Source organism: Emys orbicularis, chromosome 4 (assembly GCF_028017835.1).
Source record: "Emys orbicularis isolate rEmyOrb1 chromosome 4, rEmyOrb1.hap1, whole genome shotgun sequence".
In the NCBI taxonomy this organism is placed as follows: Eukaryota; Metazoa; Chordata; order Testudines; family Emydidae; genus Emys; species Emys orbicularis.
The window spans coordinates 131,800,243-131,823,254 of NC_088686.1; the positions used below are offsets into that span (position 1 = coordinate 131,800,243).

The 23,012-nt window shown below is 52.6% G+C and overlaps 1 protein-coding gene across 1 annotated transcript in view; it reads right to left on the reverse strand.

The window, feature by feature from the left end:
* Positions 1-23,012, reverse strand: part of LGR6 (leucine rich repeat containing G protein-coupled receptor 6) — a 212,203-nt gene that overhangs the window by 26,564 nt on the left and 162,627 nt on the right. The window contains exons 7-13 of the mRNA XM_065403144.1: positions 15,341-15,409; positions 12,471-12,542; positions 11,326-11,397; positions 10,099-10,167; positions 8,976-9,047; positions 6,104-6,169; positions 3,641-3,712 (exon numbers count right to left, since the gene is read on the reverse strand). Of these exons, the coding sequence (XP_065259216.1) occupies positions 3,641-3,712; positions 6,104-6,169; positions 8,976-9,047; positions 10,099-10,167; positions 11,326-11,397; positions 12,471-12,542; positions 15,341-15,409 (492 nt within the window). The remainder of the gene's footprint in view (positions 1-3,640; positions 3,713-6,103; positions 6,170-8,975; positions 9,048-10,098; positions 10,168-11,325; positions 11,398-12,470; positions 12,543-15,340; positions 15,410-23,012) is intronic.

Sequence of the window (23,012 nt, forward strand, 5' to 3'; positions counted from 1 at the left end):
TGTTGTTGTTCCTGTGGTCTATAGGAATGTTGTGTAAATGCGGGGTAGCGTGGGTGATGATAAGGTTGATATCTATATTGTCGTCTTCTGGTCGCAGGTGGGTGGAGGCCTAGGGACCGGAGGGTTGCCCTTGCGTCCTTCATCGAATGAAGCATGTCGTTTGTGGTGGAGGCAAAAAGTTTTTCCCCGTCGAAGGGAAGATCTTCAATGGTGCTCTGGACCTCTCGAGGGAAGAAGGAGGAAGAGAGCCATGAACCCCGTCGCATGACCACTGCTGTGGCGGTCGACCTTGTTGCAGTGTTAGCTACATCGAGGGCCGCTTGGAGAGCGGTGCGTGATATGGTTTGTCCCTCGGAAACCAGAGCTGTGAATTGTTGTTTCTTCTGCTCTGGGATGTGATCAATAAAATCCATGAACTTACTATAGTTTTTGTGGTCATATTTTGCAAGGACTGCGGTATAATTAGCTATGCGGAAATGTAGCGTCGAGGATCTTGTATCTGGTATCTTATGTCACTGGCAGGTCCGTCACGTGGCGGTGCTAAACCGGTGTTGCGCCTGGTCGAAGTGCCGTAGCGCATGTGTTCCCGGGGGTACGATGCCCATGGTGCCCAACATTGCCATGGTGGTGGGTAGGGCATAGGTGGTGCCATCCAAGGGTTCACTCCCCATGGGGCAGGATCCTGAGAACAGGCTGAGGTGATTTTTCTGTAACCCCTGTTGATTGGGGTGTGGGAGTCTTGATCAGGAGAAAAAACTGCCTATGGATCAGTTTCCTCCTCACTGGAGGAAGGTTGTTCTGATCCTGATTCATGCATTGGAGAAAAACAGGCATTTATCAGAGGAGACTGCAGAATAGGTGACACCGATAGATCTGCTGTCTGAGTAAATTGAAAAGGTGAAAACTGTGGAGGAGGAAGTTGCCGTGAGGGAACATTCCTCTGAGCAGAGGTTTTGCCTATGATCTCCCTGTCAGCTTGTGCCGCGGTTGCCGGTGCCGTGGTAGGTGCCGGGGGGGGGGCAACATCAGCCCGCAGAGGGTCAACCAGGGCGAGAAATGTCGGCACCGCGTCCGTCTTGGTGCCGAACGGTGCCATAAACGAGGCAGGCAACTGAAAGCCTGAAGCCTCGGCACCGGAGCCGCGTGCCGCCGCCGCAGCCTGAGGCGGCTTTCGTGCGGTGCCTGAGGAGCCCGGCTCTTCAAAAGTGCTGAGGCGAGGAAAGACAGGCAGGGAAGCTGTTGACCTGCCTGAGGCGCTTTTGTGCCTCACCAACTTCTTTGTTGGAGAGGGCTGCCCCTTCTTTGTAGCTTTCTTTAGTTTTTTTGAAGCAGGGGGGCTGTGGCGGGCAGTAGAGCCGGAGCCGGCGTCTGGGTCTGAAACTGACCCGATAGACTTCTGCAGGAGGAGCAGTTTCAGTTTAAGCTCCCTGTCCTTTCGTGCCCTGGAACTGAGTTTGGTGCAGTGGGCACATTTTTGGGGAATGTGTGTTTCCCCCAGGCATTTTATACAATGAGAGTGGCCATCAGAGAGCGGGATAGCATCCTTGCACGTAGAGCAGCGCTTAAAGCCTGTGGAGCCAGGCATGGTAGAAGCGGCTACGGCTGAGAGAAAAAGTGTTTTTTTTGTTTGTTTTTTTTAACAGATAAAGAACTAAGAAGCTACACTAACAAGAACTGACAACGAACTAACTACTAGAACAGGTAATTGTAACAAAGTGAGGGATTTCCTAACGAGTCTGCTGAGCTCCGTCTCAGGCCGGGGACGGTAGAGAAGGAACTGAGGAGATTGGCCACGCATGCGTACTATTATCCTAGACTCACAGCGGGGGGCAGCCTCTGCGCATGCGTGGCCAGTACGAGTACTGCTACGAAAAATCTCCGAGCGAAGGCGCAGGGACGCACCAACACCTGGAGTGGAGCACCCACAGGGACATCTCTCGAAGAAGAACATAACTTGTTGGGGAAAAGTCGACATGGTTTCTGTAAAGGGAAATCATGTCTTACTAATCTATTAGAGTTCCTTGAAGGGATCAACAAACATGTGGACAAGGGGGATCCAGTGAACATAGTGTACTTAGATTTCCAGAAAGCCTTTGACAAGGTCCCTCACCAAAGGCTCTTACGTAAATTAAGCTGTCATGGGATAAGAGGGAAGATCCTTTCATGGATTGAGAACTGGTTAAAAGACAGAGAACAAAGGGTAGGAATTAATGGTAAATTCTCAGAATGGAGAGGGGTAACTAGTGGTGTTCCCCAAGGGTCAGGCCTAGGACCAGTCCTATTCAACTTATTCATAACTGATCTGGAGAAAGGAGTAAACAGTGAGGTGGCAAAGTTTGCAGACGATACTAAACTGCTCAAGATAGTTAAGACCAAAGCAGACTGCGAAGAACTTCAAAAAGATCTCACAAAACTAAGTGATTGGGCAATAAAATGGCAAATGAAATTTAATGTGGATAAATGTAAAGTAATGCACACTGGAAAAAATAACCACAACTATACATACAATATGATGGGGGCTAATTTAGCTACAACTAAACAGGAAAGAGATCTTGGCGTCATCGTGGATAGTTCTCTGAAGATGTCCATGCAGTGTGCAGCGGCAGTCAAAAAAGCAAACAGGATGTTAGGAATCATTTAAAAAGGGATCGAGAATAAGACGGAGAATATCTTATTGCCCTTATATAAATCCATGGTACGCCCACATCTTGAATACTGCGTACAGATGTGGTCTCCTCATCTCAAAAAAGATATACTGGCATTAGAAAAGGTTCCGAGAAGGGTAACTAAAATAATTGGGGTTTGGAACGGGTCCCACATGAGGCGAGATTAAAGAGGCTAGGACTTTTCAGCTTGGAAAAGAGGAGACTAATGGGGGATATGATAGAGGTATATAAAATCATGGGTGGTGTGGAGAAAGTGAATAAGGAAAAGTTATTTACTTGTTCCCATAATATAAGAACTAGGGGCCACCAAATGAAATTAATGGGCAGCAGGTTTAAAACAAATAAAAGGAAGTTCTTCTTCACACAGAGCACAGTCAACCTGTGGAACTCCTTGCCTGAGGAGGTTGTGAAGGCTAGGACTATAACAGGGTTTAAAAGAGAACTAGATAAATTCATGGAGGTTAAGTCCATTAATGGCTATTAGCCAGGATGGGTAAGGAATGGTGTCCCTAGCCTCTGTTTGTCAGAGGGTGTAGATGGATGGCAAGAGAGAGATCACTTGATCATTACCTGTTAGATTCACTCCCTCTGGGGCACCTGACATTGGCCACTGTTGGCAGACAGAATACTGGGCTGGATGGACCTTTGGTCTGACCCAGTATGGTCATTCTTATGCACTGCCATTATTGGCATGATCTGCACCCAGCCACTGCCAGAGCCCATGAGTTCTCTGCCTGGAGCTAGTTTTCACCAGCTCAAAGGGCTTTTATCCCATGTGCCCGTATAGCCCTGTGGTCCATTGCTTCCCCTGGGCGGGTGTTTGGGACCCAAGAGCCAAGCAGTGCAAGCAAAGCTTTCAGGTCTGGGACTGCGTGAGCACCCTGCACACACCTGGCAGTGAGCCCACAGTTCCCCTTCCTCACAACAAAGAGCCCCGCAGTTTCCAGTGCCGGCGGAGCCAGAGCTGTACTCACATGGAGCGCAGGGCCGCGAGCTGCCCAAAGGTGTCTGCTCTGATTTCATGGATCCTGTTGTGCTGGAGGCCTCTGAAAAGACAGAGAGGCTGGCATGAGAGAGAGGATCTCTCCGGGCCCCCTGGCAGCAGAAGAAAGCTTGTCAACCCTGCTCTTATTTCAAGGGGTGAGCGGGTCAGGACACAAAGCAACCCAAACCCAGCCCTCTCCCAAGCGCCACGCTGGGTCTCAGACAGCGTTCCCTTTCACACACACAACCCCACACCCCCACAGCAAAAGAACCATCTGTCTGGGCTTGTCAAAGGCTCCCGCGTTCCCAGCCTTTCCGGGCCACTGCTCCCATTCCATGCACCCTCCCACCATGGAGCTTGGGTGCTCCACAGCAGTGCAAAGCTTGGAGGCGGTGAGTCAGAACGCGCGCCCCGAATGGCTCTTCGCTATAGGGCTAGACAGTGACTGACGCTAGCGTGAGAGTGAGTGTGTGTGTGCGCGCACACTCACGTGCAAGGAGCAGATGCAATCCAGCCCTTCACAAAGAGCCATTCAGAGGCGTGCGCTCTGACCCACCATCTCCAAATCCCATGCTTTGCACCCTCTTTAAGTCTCAGCCACGTACCATGTGCAAGCCCTATCCCTGCATTCCCCTGAATGCAATGACCACGCCCCCTGGCAACCCAGGGCACAAGCCACCCAAGGGGGTGGGAAGGTATCATGGCCCTGGCTGGAGCCATGCTGCACTGGTTTATGGAACCATACACTCCCCATGCACTCCGGGAGGTGCAATCCTTCACGGAGCTCTTCTCTGCACTGCCCACAAGACCAGCTCGTATTCGTAGCCCAGTCTGTCTCTAAGTCACACATTCAGAAAGGCCAGAGGAGCCATTCTGAGCATCTGCTCTGACCTGCTGCATAACCTCACCCAGGGATCCCTGCATCCAGCCCATAAGTTGCGGTCGAGCTAGAGCAGAGTTTCTAGATAGAGACACCCAATCTTGCTGTAAAGACTCCAGCTGATGAAGACTCCACCACGCCCCTAAGGGGAATCCATGCTTCACAAGCAATTCCATCTGTCCTGCTGTGAGTGGGCATCCTACCCTCCCTTCCTCTTGCCTACTGAAACACATTCAAGTATCTCATCTTCAGCTGTAATGCTTTGGAGGACTCACCCTCAGCCCTCATGTCTGCCTGCTCCCCTGCCAGGTCTCTGTGCTGTTCCTGAGCATCTCTTGGTTCAGGCTGTCTGCAGACTCAGGCAGACCCCATGACCGATTAAACTCAGTTTCTATTTTCAAGGTTTTCTCCCCAACCATAAAGGCTAGACACATATCATTTTAAATGAAAGGTCCGATTGTGGAGCACAGCTCTACGGCAAGTGGGTGAATTCCACAGCCAATTTTGCAGCTGTAGAATCGCAGGATACCTGGGCCCAAGGCAAATTCAATGGGATATAGGTACCTGACTCGCTTAGGCCCTTTTGAAAAGCTTAACCTTAGCTACCATGGTGATAGGGGTCCTATTAATGCCATCGGCTGGAATAGATCAGAGGATGCTCAGATGGGGAATTAAACTTTATATGAAGTTAAAGCAGAGCTGAATGCAATCAAGCCCTTCTTTCTCCTCCTGGGGCTGGGATCTCTCCGGAGAAGGCTCCTTGTGGGTTAAGTTCCTTGTGGCAGGGAGCATCTCCTTGTTCTATGTTTGTACAGCACCTAGCACAACGGGCCTTGGTCCATGGCTGGGGTGACTATTCCACATAATAGGGATAGCTCAGTGGTTTGAGCATTGGCCTGCTAAATGCAGGGTTGTGAGTTCAATCCTTGAGGGCAGGACCGGCTCAAGGCACCAGCTTAATAAGCAGGTGCCTGGGGCGGCCAAGGGAGAGGGGCGGCACCTGCGGCAATTTGGGGGCAGCAGGTCCCTCACTCCCTTTAGGAGCGAAGGACCTGCCGATCACAGCTTTTTTTTTGTTTTTTTCCAATTGCCGCCGCCGATCGCGATCACAGCTTTTTTTTTTTTTTTTTTGCTTGGGGCGGCAGAAATGCTGGAGCCGGCCCTGCTTGAGGGGGGGCCACGTAGGGATCTGGGGCAGAATCAGTACTTGGTCCTGCTAGTGAAGGCAGGGGGCTAGACTTGATGACGTTTCAGGGTCCCTTCCAGCTCTATGAGGTAGGTATATCTCCATATATAATAACACTAATTCTCAGTGCACCCCAGATGGTGCTGGGCCCTTAGCACAGCCTCTCTTGCTTATTTCAGGGGATCTGAGTCCAGTGTTAGTGAACTGAACTTTTCACCCCCAACATGGATTTGAGTCCTGGCAAAACCCCGGCTGAGTTTTTATCTCCTTGGATCTGGATCGCCCACGCCTTGCTCAGTCCCTCGGGTCTCCTCCGAGCCAGGACCGCCTCAAGAGGGCCCCCCGCCCCCGAACCAAGCTTTGAAGGAGGGAATCTCTCGACTCACATTTCTTCCAGCTGCTGGCACCTGTGGAAACTGGGCAGCTCCTCGATTTGATTGTGCGAGAGCTCGCTGTGGGAAAGGAATGCCACAGACATGGCAGGAGATTAAAAGCAAAGCAGGCCATCCCGAGAGCATTCTTGGAAAGCAGATATTGCTAAGGAGGGGAGCGGACTGACCTCGGGCCGTGCAGCTGGGGAAAGCAGGAAACCCCGGCACAGAGGCAGATCTGCTCTCCGCACACCTGACACTTGGCCCTGATTTCCTCGTTCATTTCCTTGCATTGTGCACAGCTTGCTCAATGGCTCACCTGCTCACCCAGCCCCAGCGCAGCTCCATCCGTCACATACGAGCCGCTTCTACCGCTGGGGATTGGCTTTTCTTGAGGGGCAGGGCTGCGTAGCTCTCCCCACCCAGTCCCCGCCCCAGAGGCAGCGGCAACATTTGGGGAGGCCTGCATGAAGCCTTGCCTTTGCACAGGCAGAGCAGGGAATTGGGCATGTCAAGGCTCCCCTCCTGCACCTGGGGATGGATGAGCGCGGCAGATGCACTTTCAGAGGCCAGGAGACATGTTAGCTCACAGGGTAGTCAGGATGGTGGTGGTGGTGCCTGTTCTCAGGCACTGCACATGCACCAAGCTGCACCACCGGCCTGATCCTGATTTTTAACCCTTCTCTGGGAGGACAGCATGTTCAGTGTATCATTACAGCCAGTGCAGGATGTTCCTGCCTGTCAGCTGCATCTCCCCCATTCCAGGACGTCATTCAAAATGTGATTCCCCCCCCCAAGTCCTTGCTGGGCCATCTGTGCCCCACACTCAGGGCCGGCTCCAGCTTTTTTGCCGCCCCAAGCGACGAAGCGGGAAAAAAAAAAAAAAGATAAAGCCGCAATTGGCGGCACTTCGGCGGCAGCTCTACCGCGCCGCTTCATTCTTCGGCGGCAATTTGGCGGCAGGTCCTTCGCTCCGAGAGGCACTAAGGGACCCGTTGCTGAATTGCCGCCAAAGACCCGGACGTGCCGCCCCTTTCCATTGGCCGCCCCCAAGCACCTGCTTTCTTCGCTGGTGCTTGGAGCCGGCCCTGCCCACACTGCACCAGTCACAAGCATTTGCCCTCAAACTCCCCCCCCGTACAACCGTTAGTCCTTATACTTTGTACTTCTATGGCACTGTCCAGCCCAGAATCTTAACACACTTTACAAACATTAACTATGCCTCCTGTGAGCTATTTTCCTCACTGTAGAGGTGGGGAAACTGAGGCATAGAGTGATGAAGTGACTTGCCCAAAGACGTACAGTCAGTGACAGAGCCAGGCACAAAGTCCCCGAGTCCTGACTCCTAGCAGGTTCAATTCTTAATTCAGCCACAGGCTTCCTGTGTGACCTTGTGGCAGTCATTTAGTCTCTTTGGGCCTCAGTTCCCCATCTGTACAATGGGGCTAATAGCACTGTCCTGCCTCACAGGGATGTGTGAGGATAAATACATTAAAATTGTGAGGTGCTCAGATACCATGGTGATGGAGGCCAGAAAAGTACCTTAGAGAGAGAGAGAACTAGTCTCCTGCTTTAACCACTAGACAACTCTACCATACCACACAGACATTGACCCTTGCTTTGCCTGACCTGAGAGCACTATAAAAAAGGGAGAATTAACCAACAGCCTTTCTGTCTCCCATCAATAATGAATAGAATTAATGGCCTGAGGCAGAGAAAAGACACCAAGGAAAATATTAGAGAAAGAGGCAAAACCATCTAGTTCACAGAGGAGAGGAAAGCATGATTGGTAAAGCTGGTCAAAAATTTTCCATCCAAACAGTTTTTCAACCAAAAGTGGGGTTTTGACTAAATGAAAATTTTCACAAAAAGTCTCTGCTTTCGGTGGAAAATTTGGATCCTTTTTTTCAAAAAAATCCCCAAATACCTGAAGACTGAAACAATTTGGCCAAAACCTAATTTTTTTGATTCAGAATTGCTACCACGGTGCCTCCAGTTGCCTGATGCTCCCATTCCCCTCTATGATCTGTGTTCCCCTTCCAGACCAGGTCTCCCACAATTCACCATAGCCAGGGACTCCCAGGATACACCACAGCGGCTCAACAAGAAAGGAGACCAGGGTGCATCATGGGAAATGTAGTCTGGCCAAAGAGACCGGCCCATAGAGGAGAACGGGAGCATAAGGCTTCAGCACTACAGTCCCAAGTGGCACCTCGGCAGCATTTCCAAATCAAATTTTCATTTTTTTTTTGCCAAAAGTTTTTCCACTGAATATTTCCAGTTTTCATTCTTTTGCCAAAAAGTTGAAATTTTCCATGGGGGAAAAAACCCATTTTCCAACCAGCTCTGGTGACGGTCACACATCGCATCAGGAAAGTCTTAGGGACTGATCCCCCTCTCACTGACACCAGTGTCACACCATTGCTGGGGGTCACTCCTGATTTACACCAGGTAAGTGAGAAGTGAATCAGGCCCAGACCCCCTTAATCAGTGCTGCATTGTAGGCACACAGGGGGAGCCCTCGCTCCGCCAGGAGTTGTGCCTGGGAGGGCTCAGAGGCCTCGGTTTGTTTGGCGCAATGCCTTGTGCAAAGCGGGTAGGATTCCCCCCAGCCCTGCACTTGGTGTGCCATTGGCACCCGCGCAAAGCAGGGGCAAAACACGGCCATGCTGACTTGGAAGCACTTCGCACCCACTCCACTCCGCCCTGACACTGGGGCGAATAGCACACAAAGCCTCAGAGCAGAGAGAAGTCAACCCCAGCATGTGTCTTATTAGCTAATGTCCCGGAGCCCAGAGCTGCCTCACTGGGCGCTGTGCTGGGATCAGACAAGCACACCAAAGAAGGGGACAGTGAAATACGGTGGAGAAGCGTGTGGGTTACTCACAGGACTCGGAGGCTGGGCAGCTGCTGGCACATTCCTCTGGGAAGCAAATGTATCCCTGCCCGGGTCAAGGTCCTGGGGGCGTGAAGGAGACAGAAGGGGCTATTGAGAAGCTGGCATGCAGAGAGCCCAGCCCTCGCTGGGGGAGGACGGAGCAAATGAAAGAGCAAAGCACATGGTGAGAAATTAAAGGTGACTTGGTAACAGGAAGGAAGGACCCTGCACTGGGCTGGGGGAGGGGAGGAACGAGTTTAACACACCCAGGGGCTCACGGATTGCTTGGTTCTACACCTAACTTGCCAATGGGCTTCTCCTTGGAGACTGTGGAAGGGGAATGCGCTGGTCCCCCAGAGCACCCTCCGTCTGGGGATCAGGGCTGCACAGCGGGGGAATCTGAGGCCCTGCAGAAATGGTGGGCGGTTCTGCAGTGTCAGTGGGGTCCCTGTTTGTGGAGCTCTCTGATCTCCCAGGAGTGTCCTGGAGAGAAGGGTCCTGGGACTGACGGGAGGTAGCTGGCCTTACAGAATGGGGGGGGAGGGGGAGGCCAGCCCAGGACAGAGCACTGCAGGGAAGGCTCATCCCTGGGAGCCCGGGCTCCTGACTGCCCTGGGTCAGGTTCTGGGAAGAGGAGGGCACTGGGGTTAAAGCTGAGCTGAAATTCAAGGCACACCCAGGGGAAGGGTTGGTGAGTTTCAAAGGCTGCAAATTTCACAACCTCTGGATTTCTTTGTCCCTGCCTTCCGGCTTGCCACACACCTATGGGCAGCACAGCCCCCCACCTCCTCCCACAGGGAATGATGTGGTAGCACTGGGACTGAATGGCTGGTGCTGGATAAAATTTCTGGAGGGCCATGGGGGTTGCTGGCTTTACAGACCAAGTGGGGAGGAGGTGGCGAGCCAGAGAACACAGTGGCAAAGAGACACATGGCGGGCAAGGGTGGGGGACTCCAGGAGGAGCTACTGGCAGCAGCTGCAGAGAGGAGCCTAGATGATAGGCAGTGGAGTCTTCCGTGGTGTCTAAGACCCTGCACTGCATAGCTTGGTAAACGCTGTCTCCTCCGAGCCCATGCCGAAGCCTGGAAGGAAATACCACAAGGACCGTGGAAGAGGGAGACTTGCCACTCACAGAATTTCTAGGCTGGTGGTTCCTTTAAGATCTGGGAATTCTCTGATGTCTGTCGCTCCGTTCAGTGACCTGCAGAGAAGGACGGACAAGCTCAGGGAAGGTCATATGGAAGACGGGCAGAGCAAACTGGAAGGAGCGAGGGCAGGTGCTGGAGCTTCAAATCCCCTCTTCTCCAAAAGCTTTGGCAGCTGACTGGTGGTGGCCCAAGCCTAGCTAGGAAGGTGGGAAGCACCCCCACTCCTGAAGATACCTCTCCCAGGAGAGTGTCACTGCTGGCTGGGGCGTGGAGCAGGGCACAGATGCATTGAACCAGGGACTCAGACGTTTACTCCCCAGGAAACTTGGCAGGGTCAGAACCCCCTCCTCCAAACCCTGACATTCTTGGCAAATTGCTTCAAACAACAACAAAATGATGCTAGGGGATCTCCTCCAAGCTCCCCGGTGCCTTTATCCCAGGGAGCTAAAGAACGCTGCGTGGTTCTCGTTAGAAGTTATTTTATTAGCTGGAGCATATAACTATGCACCCAGCGGCTTTATGAGGCTTGTAAAGAGAGCGCATTTGAGGTTACCTCTGCCACGGGCCCATCTGCTGTGCACCAACGGAGGATTGGCTGCAAAACACTCCATGTGGGGGCCTGGCTGGTCAAGAAGATGCACTACACAATGGCAAGTGGTGCCAGAGGAGATGCAGGCGAATGCCTGTCAGGGGAAAGCGGCTGTTTCCAGCTGTGACACACTGCTATGGCAACACGTTACTCGGTGTCTGATCTGTGAGCCGCTGTCCCCTTGACGCCTCTGCCTGGCAGCACGGTATTGCCAGGGCCGGGCAGTGCTGCACAGTGGTGTGAGACTCAGCACATGGAGAATGCAGCAAGTTAAGGAGTGTCTGCGGCTCAAGCGGGGCCGTGGCGGGAGGCACACTGATGTTTGGTGAGTGGGATGGTTCTCCAGAGAGGTGCAGGGACACTGGAGAGGCCTGGGGGGCTAGCAGCCAGGCCCTGCCCCGCTTGCAGTGAGAAAGGAGGTTGCTCTGAGTGACCGTGGACACCTGGATCATTAACGTGGGCCATGCAGAGCTCTGCCAAGATCCCCTGGTGAAGGTACTTCCAGACACAAGGGCTTGGAAGGCAAAGGGGGAAGGGGGATGGAAGATGCCCAGTCTGCTGGCCCCGGAGGCTTGGACTGCCAGTTGTGTTACCTCTTTAAGGACCCGAGTGATGAACTTACAGAGTGTGCAGCTTTGGCAAGAACTGGAAAGCGGACTGTCCGACAAACTGGATGGGATTGTCATAAAAATGGCTGCAAAGGAGACAAATACCCAGCTTAGTTACCCTGTGCGGACTGGAGGAGATGCTAGTGTTAGTCCAAAGCTGCGGAAGCGACTAGAAATGAGCTGTGCAAGAGATTCTGGCAACCTCGTGGTGAGCCCACCTGCTCCAGATCATTCCTGCCTATGCTACGGGCTCCAATCCAGGCTGAGCACTGAAGGGAGGGGCCTGTAATCCTGCTGCACGTGGGGAAGCGCTCCGCAGCCCTGGCTTCGCCTGCTGGGCTGCAGGTGCCTCTGTGAAGTCCCATTACTGCTCCGGAGCCACGACTAGAAGGCGCATGGCGCTGCTCCCCTGTTAAGCCAAACTGCTGCGCATGCCGCATGGAATGGGGCTGAGGGTCGCTTTGCTTGGCTCTGATTTTATTTTCCCATCCCTCTGAGCGGATTCCCCCACGCGACAGACAGCACCAGCCCGTCAGAGCTTCCACCAATTCATTGCCAAACGTGTGGTGGGGGAAGCAAAGGGAGGAAGTGCCTGGAAAACCTGCATGGTGGGATGGGAGTGGTGCCGGTAACCCTCTGCATCCTACCCACGGGCCTTCACACCCCGCTGGGTCTGGGAAGGTGAACTTGGCCTGCCAAACTGGCTTGGTTCAGCTCTCCCTAGCCGCAGCCCAAGCTCACAGCTACAGCTATCACAAACAAGTTCCAAGCAAGGGCTCTAAGCATCACCATGGGCTAACATCTGGGCAGGCGTGGAGAAACCCCTCCCCCGCTGTGTGTTACACACAGCAATACCACTGCCGTACAAATGATCCGTTCATCTCTCCGCCTCTGTAAGGGCTTTGTGTGAGACTGGAGCCGTCAGAGCTGGGGTTGGGGGGACACATGGGAAAAGGAGGGGGTTAGAGGACAGGAGGGGAAGAACTAAGAGGCAAACCTTCTTTCTTAGGGTCCTTCTTTCATCCCATCCCCCCCTCCCTGGCACATGCATGTCAGATGACGACCCTGGGAAATGATGGACACAGCCTCCAGCCAGTGAAAAGAAGCTCCGAGATCCCCATACAGAATGAAGTAGGAAAGCCCGGTTCACATTGCTTACATGGTTTGGAGTAAAGGATTCCCAACAAATGCCTTCTCTGGAATAGCCTTGATGTTGTTGTTATGGAAACCCCTGTTGGAAGAGAAAGGCCAGGATGTGACTGGGTCAGAAGATGGGAAAGGAAACCCCCTTAAAAGGGGCAGAGGATTTGAAACACAGAGGGGATGCACAGAGTTATAGATTCCAAGGCCAGAAGGGACCATTGCGATCATCTCATCTGTCCTCCTGTAGGACACGGGTCAGAGCACATCTCTACTATGATCCCTAGAGCAGAGCTTTTAGAAAAACATCCCGTCTTGATTGAAAAATGGCCACTGATGGAGAATCCACCACGACCCTTAGGATGGGATCAGAGCCTTAGGCGTGGTCTATACCGAAAATTAGATTGACCTCACTGTGTTGCTCAGGGCTGTGCAAAATTTGGCCCCGAGTGCTGTAGTTCGGTTGTCTAGACGTGGCTAGCTGATGGAAGAATTCTTCTGTCAACCGAGCTACCCCCTCTCGGGGAAGGGGACTAACTATATCAAGGGCAAAGCCCTGCCGTTAACGTCGGGTGCTCCAGTGGCCCAGCTGTCGTGCAGACTCACCCGTAGACTCTGTCTCACCCGTAATGCCACTGAAACGAATGTAGAAGGAGCATCATTGACAGCCCTGCTACATCAGACCTAGGGCCTGGTTCCGCTTGCCTTGCTCATGTTGAGTAGCATGGCACGCCATGAATAGCTCCACTGAAGTCTGGAGGATTACTTCTGGATCGAGTGTCCGATTCTGGGAGCACAATGAAAGGAACGGGCCCATTTTATGCCACTTTATCTAGCCAAGGATTTTAGGTTGTTTTAAAGTCTCACCATTACATCTGTCCAACTTTTAACTACGTTTGCAGCCTGTTCGTGGTACGGCTGGCTTGATGCAGGGCTGGCCGTAGCACTTCCTGGCCTCCGTTTGCCTCCCACCTTGTCACAGATTGGGTAAAGCCCAGGAGGGACCCCTGTGATCCTCCACTCTGCCCCCAGCCTAACCCAAGCCAGAGACGCTCACCCAAGGAGTCCTGCGCTGAGCCCAGCGTTGTGTGGCTGAGCTATAGGAGATAGCTGAGAATGAACCAGCCAACCTCTGAGCAATGGTCAAGCCAGCACGTCCCCTGGGAACCCGTTTCAACGGTTAATTCCCTCTTGCTGGTAACTAGGTGCCTCTTGTTTCCACTCTGATTTCAGCTTCTAGCTGTTGGCTCTAGCTCTGCCTTTGGTTCTACTATGAGAGATCTTCCTCCTACCCAGGGAATTCGTCTTCCTCCGGCCAACCAAAACAAATTCTGTCTCCCACCCAACCCTTCCTCAAAATACTAACGGGGCTGCCTCTTGTCCCCATGCCCCCCCTCTACATCACCACGAATGAGTGGCACGGCCTCAGTGATGATAAATAAACAGGGAACCAGGGCTCTCTGCAAAATGGGCTCGTCCCTGTCTCAGGGCCCCTCCCTGGCACTTGGACGGACAATAGTTCTGCCCCCTCGTGGAGCCACTGACTAGCTGAGCTGGTGACCCTGCCAGCAGGCTGGGCGAGCACAAACACTCCCCTTGCTTTGCCGGACAGTGATGTGGCCACCATGGCCTCCCTGAAGCCACTCGGTGAGCAGCCCCTCTCGCTGGCCCTCCCACACATATGTGCAGACGGCGACTCTGGGCATGGGTGTGACCGGGGCGGCCGAGAGGAGGCTGGCATAGCACAGGGGCACTAGGCTGTCGCAGCGGGAGACAAAGAACTGAGCGGGCGATATAGAGCAGGAGTAGGCATGGCAGGAGAGTGCGGGCGAGGTGGGGATGGAAGATGCTTGGTGTAAGAGGGAGGAAAAGGAGACAATAGCACAGATCACATTAATGGGAGGAACAGGCCGCCGCACCCTGCCACGGCTCTCGGCAGCCAAAGGTCGCTCCCAGGCCTGGTGCCGAGAGAGACAGACACAAGCACGTGGTAGGCTGCACAGGCGACGTGTGTGTCCAAACAGCACAGGAATTGTATGTTAATCGGGGACGGGCCATACTGATCCTTCCCCCAGCCCTGCCAGTCAGAGGGGAGCCAGCCATGTGTGGTGCGGACACCCAGAGGTTCTGTGGGTGCTAGAGGAGGCTGTAGGTGCTGCTGGGGCTGAGAATAGCAGCTACCACAGGGGGTTACCTTATAAGTGCCAGGCTAACTCCACGGGTACGCTGCCTCTATGGGCCCGATCCTGGGGGTGGACGTCAGTGAGAGGTGGGGCTCTAAACAAGTCTAGGTGGGCGAGATGCGCTGTGGGGGAGGGACTAAAGGGTCAGTCACAACTGCTTAGGATCTGATCCAAACCTTACTGATGTCAATGGAGCATCTCCCATTGACAGGAGGTCCTGTAAGGGATGATCTGGTGGTCCCTTTTGGCCCTAAACTCTATGGCTGTAATGGGCTTTGGCTCAGGTCCTTAGCCAGGCCTACAAGGAGGCCAAGGCCAGTCAGCGCTGGGGAGCTGTGAGGCCGGGGGGAGTGCGCATCCTTGCCTCCCGGCTCCATGTGGGCGCTCCCTGGTGGTCTCCCCCCTTCCCACCCCCCCCGCATTCTGCCAGAGGCCACATCTGTTAAAACCCATCACCGTTGGCCTGCTGGTGTCACGACTGTAGAAAGCTCTTTCCATGCTAATGAGGCCCCGCGAGGCATGTATTGCCACAGTGGGGAGGAATGTGCTATTTTAATGGGGATCGCAGAGAGGGTAGGGAGGAGTTTGGAGGAAGCGCACGAAGGCTTGGCGTGGCTGCTCTCCCCAGCTCAGGCCGGGCACGGCCCTTTATTGGTTACTATCTTGTCGTGAATTCAATTGGAATGCAATAAATAAGAAGTCTCACAGCTCCTGCAGCCGGCCTAGCGTCCTGATGGCTACTGGGAATTCCAACAGCTTGTTATAGTTCAGGTCCCTGAAAGAAGAGAGGAAAAGCAGTCATTAAGGCCGCTGTAGGAGCTCAGCGGAGCATGTCCGTGCTCTGAAGGGATGGAAACTTGGTTATTAAGCATCGGAGATGGGTTTTTCCAGCTGTGCCGATCCAGCCACCAACGTCTGGAAACAACACACATTCCTGCCGCAGGAATATTCCCAGCTAGGGGCATTGTCAGGCATGGGCCAGGCCAGGCTCTGGCCGCCTAGAAGATGTGACTGTCTGGAATCCTCCCCCTCCTCCCCCTCCTGCCCCCCAACAGTCCTCAGCGTTGGTTTGAGTTGGGCTGATTCACTATCTTCACTGTGCCCGATCCCCCCGCCCCCTCCTGGAGTCTCGCTCTCACATGCTATTGTAGTTATAGACATTTGCCGCATGCCCTCCGGGGCCACATCTGGGCATGTTTACAAAAACAAGATACAAACAGCAGCTGCCGTTCCACCTCTCTGATCTCCATCTCCCAGCCACCAAATGTGGCGTGCAAGAAGGAGGAGGGGATTCCAGATCAGGGGGCCGTCCAGCGGGAATGCTCTGCCGCTCGCCCCCAGGGTGCTCAGCCCGGCTAGCCGTAGCCGCCGCGATGCAGCAGGCTCTGAGGAAGCCTCAGCATTAACTCCTGATGCTCATGCTTTTGGGACGGGGATTGGACATCCTGGGCTGAATGTGGAGATGATGCGCAAGATTGGGGGGCGGTTAGACTCCTGGAGAGCTACTGACACTTGGTGTGCACAGGAGGGGGAGTTAGTGTAACTGGCTCGCAGAGGCGCTAGATGGAACTTACAACAGGGGGTTGGTTTCATTTCGCTCGCACCGTCCCACATCCTCCGGTTAGCTGCTCATCTCGCTACACTCTTCCGACCCTCTCATCACGTGAGATGCCCCCTCTTACCCTCCCTGGGCGTCTGAGCGGCAGTTTGAGTGGTGATGCGGGAGCGGGAGATGCAGGTTAAATGGTGGCCGGTGGTTGAGACTCTAATGGGGTCTGAACTGGTGTTGCACATGGGAGGGGGGGGAAGGAGTAAGGTATAATCACACCAGCGTAGCAGCTGATCCAACTCTACTGACATCAGTGGAGAATCTCCCATTGACTTCAGTGGGCTTTGGCTCACTTAGGCTACATCTACACTACAGGGGGGGGGTCGATTTAAGATACGCAAATTCAGCTACGTGAATAGCGTAGCTGAATTCGACGTATCGCAGCCGACTTACCCCGCTGTGAGGACGGCGGCAAAATCGAACTCCGTGGCTTCCCGTCGACGGCTCTTACTCCCACCTTCGCTGGTGGAGTAAGAGCGTCGATTCGGGGATCGATTGTCGCGTCCTGACGGGACGCGATAAATCGATCCCCGAGAGGTCGATTTCTACCCGCCGATTCAGGCGGGTAGTGTAGACCAGGCCTTAGACTCGTGTCCATTTCATACATCTTCTGGGGACCCCTCTGCCAGTCCATGTCCCACCCATGCCAGGTCCGCTCCCTGTCCCAACTCCCTGCTGAAGCTTGGGTTGCCTCAATCACAATGGGAAGAGAGTAGGGGTTGGGGGTGGCTAGCAAAGGTGCCGAAGACAGGAGCGGATTCTGCCCCTGGAGAGGGGAGTCTGTCCTAGCATTTCAGTTCTGGCAATGGGGCTTTAATGCAGCTGATACTCTCCGTGGAGAAGCAGTTCCGCCTTGAGCTGGTACAATCCAGTCCTACTGATCCCTTACAGGCCAGGGCACCGAGAGACTAGGGTGACCAGACAGCAAATGTGAAAAATCGGGACGGGGGTGGGGGGTAATAGGAACCTATATAAGAAAAAGACCCAAAAATCGGGACTGTCCCTATAAAATCAGGACATCTGGTCACCCTACGAGAGACTGTAGCACTGAGCATTGCAAGGCATGCATAGCACGTGACTCCTTTCTACTGGCAGGTAACTCCCTGTATTTTAAGAGGTGAATCCCTTCGAACATTAGAGTAATTACTGGCTCCTGCAGATTACTGTGTAATTACACGTAATCATCCCCAAAGTAATTACATCAAACCTGGATTGCGGGTTACAAGACAGAAAGAACCATGAATTTACAGCAATGAGATGTTATTTGCTGCCTAATTACCTGTTAACTCCCACCCCCTGGGTCCCCACCTGGTAATTACCCTCTAATTCTCTTCTGGCCCCCACCCCATGGTAATTACCCTGTAATTCTCCCCTGGCCCCGCCCCTACATGGTTATTATCCTGTAACTCCCCCTGGCCCCACCCCTACATGGTAATTACCCTGTAACTCCCCCGGCCCTGCCCCTACATGGTAATTACCCTGTAACTCTCCTCTGGCCCCTGCCCCTACATGGTAATTACCCTGTAACTCCCCCCTGGCCCCGCCCCACATGGTAATTACCCTGTAACTCTCCCCTGGCCCCGCCCCTACATGGTAATTACCCTGTAACTCTCCACTGGCCCTGCCCCTACATGGTAATTATCCTGTAACTCCCCCTGGCCCCTCCCCTATATGGTAATTACCCTGTAACTCTCCCCTGGCCCCGCCCCTACATGGTAATTACCCTGTAACTCCCCCTGGCCCTGCCCCTATTACCCTGTAACTCTCCTCTGGCCCCTGCCCCTACATGGTAATTACCCTGTAACTCTCCCCTGGCCCCACCCCTACATGGTAATTACCCTGTAACTCTCCCCTGGCCCCACCCCTACATGGTAATTATCCTGTAACTCCCCCTGGCCCCTCCCCTATATGGTAATTACCCTGTAATTCTCCCCTGGCCCCGCCCCTACATGGTAATTACCCTGTAACTCCCCCTGGCCCCTCCCCTACATGGTAATTACCCTGTAACTCTCCCCTAGCCCCGCCCCTACATGGTAATTACCCGGTAATTACCCTGTAACTCTCCCCTTGCCACGCCCCGATATGGTAATTACCCTGTAACTCTCCCCTGGCCCCGCCCCTACATGGTAATTACCCTGTAATTCTCCCCTGGCCCCGCCCCTACATGGTAATTACCCTGTAATCCTCCCCTGCCCCCGCCCCTACATGGTAATTCCCTTTCCCAGTCTAGGATATCAGGTCAGCTTGTACTTGTGGCAGTGATATTGCTGCCAAGCCTGACTCAGTGACATGGAAAAGAAAAGAATTAAAATAGCCTAAAAATTCCCTAATCCTTGGCAGCCTCACCCCTTCCTACAGGACACACAGCTGTCCTGCTGCCTGAGACAATCAAGGGCCCATTGTTGGGCTCATGCTCTCTACTGTCTTGCCCAGGGCCGGCTCCAGCTTTTTTGCTGCCCCAAGTGGCGAAGAGGGGAAAAAAAAAAAAGCTGCGATTGGCAGCACTTCGGCGGCTGCTCTACCACCGCCGCTTCATTCTTCGTTGGCAATTCGGCAGGCGGTCCTTCCCTCCGAGGGGGACTGAGGGACCCACTGCCGAATTGCCGCCGAAGACCCGGACGTGCCGCCCCTTTCTATTGGCCGCCCCAAGCACCTGCTTCCTTCGCTGGTGCCTGGAGCCGGCCCTGGTCTTGCCACACTTACAAGTCTCTCCTGAGCTGCATGGTTTGGGATCCCACTGGACTCACTGAGCACTACCTATACAAACCAAGGGGAGGATACACATGACAATGCTATCCCTAAGTCTGAACCACACCAGGTCAGTTAAGAGAGCTCCCTTGTCAATCAAGGATGGGTTGGTTTGACCCATTAAAGCCATGCATTGAGCTCATGGGTCAGTACATGTAATGGGTCAGTTTCTCCATCAAGTCTGCTCCAGGTATCGTGTCCAGGACTAAGTGGGCTGACTCTGTTGCTCATACTGCTTGTTATTGGGGGGGGAAAGATTTACCTCTTATCCGACCTATAGTACTTCGCTGGCCTCTATCACCAGAGTATCTGAGCACCTCACAGTCATTAATATATTTACCCTGTGCAGCAGGGCTATTGTCACCATTATACATATAGGGAAATTGAGGCACACAGCAGTCAAGGTCACATCGGAAATCTATGGCACAGCAGGGACTGGAATCCAAGTCTCCCAAATTCTATGCTAGTGCTCTAGCCAGTGGACAAGCCTACCTCTCTCACTTAAAAAGTTTCAGTCAACTAATAAGGGAGCTGAGACAATACCATGTGGCTTATGTGGCCAATCACATATCATGGAAAACAAATAGGGAGAGATTCCCCACTGGGCAACAGACAGCACAAGGCCAAGCCATCGCTTCAGTCCTGCTCCAGCCTTCGCAGGTCCTAAGTGGTGGCTAAGCCCCTGCACAGGGGTGAGTTTCACCCCAATGAACAGCTGGTATGTTTGTGAGCAGTCAACAGGAGGAAAATGCTTCCCAGCAGAAACTAGGCTTGGCTCCCGGATGAGTCACTAGCAGAAAAAAAGCGCCTCAATTCGCAGCCAATATTATTTGCAAGGAATAATTCAACAAGCTCTAATATTTGCTCCCTCTCTTGCTCTGAAATTGTATTTCCTTTCCAATTTATTCCCCTGTCAGGCAGTCTATTACACAGGCTCCCTTCTCTTTCATCAGCAGACTAAACATTTTGTTTGCACGTCAATGTGTCTGCAAGTATGTACAGGAATAGTTCCTCCCGAATAAATACACCCTTTCTTCCTAGCACTGCGGGCATCTCCGGATTCCCCTGTCAATACTTGGCAGATACAGGGTTTATTGTATTCAGCAGACACCTCTGGATAGACGAACCACCCCTGAACTCTGCCATGTATTGTGCTGGCTGGGAAGCTGAAGCAGACCCAGGTGCAGTCGTGCTGTTCTGGTCTGACTGGAGGTAACCCTGGGCTGTCTGGGAGAGACGCTGGACTTTTCTAAAGGATCCTGATATTTTTTGCCCCAGTGTTTCCCAAGAGCCTCCGTCCTGGAAGAAGAAACCAATTGCATCTGCCTGCACCTCCGCTATGTGGTGTTAGAGGTGTTTACGCCCCCCCTTGCCCCTCTGGCTGGTCCATCTCCGGGGTGCACCCCACTCTGGAAAATGCTGATCTATACTGAGTTTTTATCTCACTCAATTCAGTGAGGCCAATAAGCAGAGAGTTATTTTCACTTCCATGATTCTCCTGCCCCCCATGTGGGGCCAGTTCCCCAAGTCCTTACTCAGGTGTGGCTCATGCCTTACTCACGCAAGCCCGCCTGTAACCGTTGAGAAAAATCTCTAGACTTGACTTTCAGTGAGAAGGTCCCTGGCATGGGAAACCCTGCCTCTGCTCCCGTAGAGGGCAAATCAGCACCTCCCCTCCCCATTGCTGGGAGTGCTGATGGGTAAGGCTATGATTTAATCACGGGTATTTTTAGTAAAAGTCATGGACAAGTCATGGGCAAGAAACAAAAAATCACGGCCCATGGCCTGTCCATGACTTATACCATAAATACCCCTTGAATCTTGGTTGAGGGAGCTCTGGCAGCATCAGCAGCTGGGGATGGGCCGCCAGAGCAGTGACCGGTGCAGCTGGCCCCGGGGATGGGGCTGCTCCAGCAGCGGCCAGTGTGGCTGTCCCCAGGGCCACCTGAGCAGCTGCTTGGGCAGTCTGGGGTCAGCCACACTGGCCACTGCAGAAGTCACGGAGGTCGCAGGACGTCATAGAATCCGAGACTTCCACGACCCCTGTGACCAACACGGAGCCCTACTGATGGGACGCCGATGACCTTCAACGAAGGCATTAATCATATTGGCAAGAGCGTTGGCCAAAGAGGACAGATACTTCCCAGATTCCTCAGTTCGGGAGCTGCAGCAGTGATGAACCGCGTGGGAGGGCGACAATGCTGAATATTCAGCGACACTAATTCTGCAGAGATACAGCAGGAGGTCTGTCTCCATCCAGATGAGCCCAGCATCTGGGGTCAATTCCGTCCCAGGTGTAAAGCCACTGCCTTTGTTCTGGGGATGAATTTGGCCCATCCTGTCTAACCTGTCTTGGTTTTCCTGTGGGTGACAGAACTTTAATTCTTCTCCTGGTTTGTCTTTTGGAAAAGATGGACTGGGCGCAGATATGGGGAAAGCCTGACCCTAGGGGAAGTCAGTAGGAGTTTCAGCATTGACTTCAGTGGGGACACGGCATCACCTACAGAGTCTCTAGACTTGAAGAGGCCCTTTTTGTGGAGCCAGGATTGGACAAAGACACTCAAGAAAGTCACCTCTGGCTACAGAACTGGGCCCTTCCCAGCTTTAATCTTCCAGGGATGCTGAGCTGTGCTTCTAAGAGGTACAGAACAGAACGTACAGCCTGAGGGGAAGGGAGTGCTTGGGAGTGGGGGGGAGGGAGGGATGTCAAAGTTACAGAAGCCACCCCCAGGGTCACTGGCATCTCCACAGTGCTTTGTGCCGTGACCTCACCCCCAGCTCCACGCCAGGCTTGTGACGGGAGCCTCAGAGGGCAGCACTATTATGGTTTCCTTCCGTTGTGCCTATGCTGCGGGGATCCTCCCTTGGCCATATTCAGAGATTTTAGGGGCCCTTTATGCTCCTCCAGCCCTGTTATGTGGTGTAAAGAGAGAAGAGAAGGGAATCTCAGCCATGTTTTCTAAAAACTGATGGAAATCTAGTTCAGTGACGCATCCTCCACTCTGAGCTCAGGTACTCAGGTACCATGATGATGATTTCAGTATAAAGACAAGAGACAGACAGATAGATGGATGGGGTGTATGGGGATGGATGGATAGATAGATAGATAGATAGATAGATAGATAGATAGATAGATGGGGTGTATGGGGATAGATAGATAGATAGATAGATAGATTAGATAGATAGATAGAGGGGGTATATGGGGATAGAGAGAGAGAGAGGGGGGGGTGTATGGGGATAGATAGATAGATAGATAGATAGATAGATAGATAGATAGATAGATAGATAGATAGATAGATGTGGTGTATTGGGATAGATAGATAGATAGATAGATAGATAGATAGATAGATAGATAGATTAGATTAGATGGGGTGTATGGGGATAGATAGATAGATAGATAGATAGATAGATAGATGTGGTGTATGGAGATAGATAGGTTGATGTGGTGTATGGGGATAGATAGATTAGATAGATAGATGGGGTGTATGGGGATAGATAGATAGATAGATAGATAGATAGATAGATAGATAGATAGATAGATAGATAGATAGATAGATAGATAGATAGATAGATGTGGTGTATGGAGATAGATAGGTTGATGTGGTGTATGGGGATAGATAGATTAGATAGATAGATGTGGTGTATGGGGATAGATAGATAGATAGATAGATAGATGGATGTGGTATATGGGGATAGATAGATAGATAGATAGATAGATAGATAGATAGATAGATAGATAGATAGATAGATAGATGTGGTGTATGGGAAGAGTAAGAGAGAGAGTGATCTTGTCCTGTAGTGACTGATAACAGCCGTCTGTGTCATGTGAAAAATCTTTATAAAACACTTTGTGAATCTGTTTTCCTCCCTCAGTATTTAAAATTTGTTCAGAAGGGTTAATAATTAGTTCTCTAACGTTTTTTTCTCATCTTCACATCATTGTGTTCGGTCCTTGCAAAGACATGGGGAAGGCTGCAAAAGCCCATGCTTGCCACCAGGTGGCACTGTACTACAGCTGGGT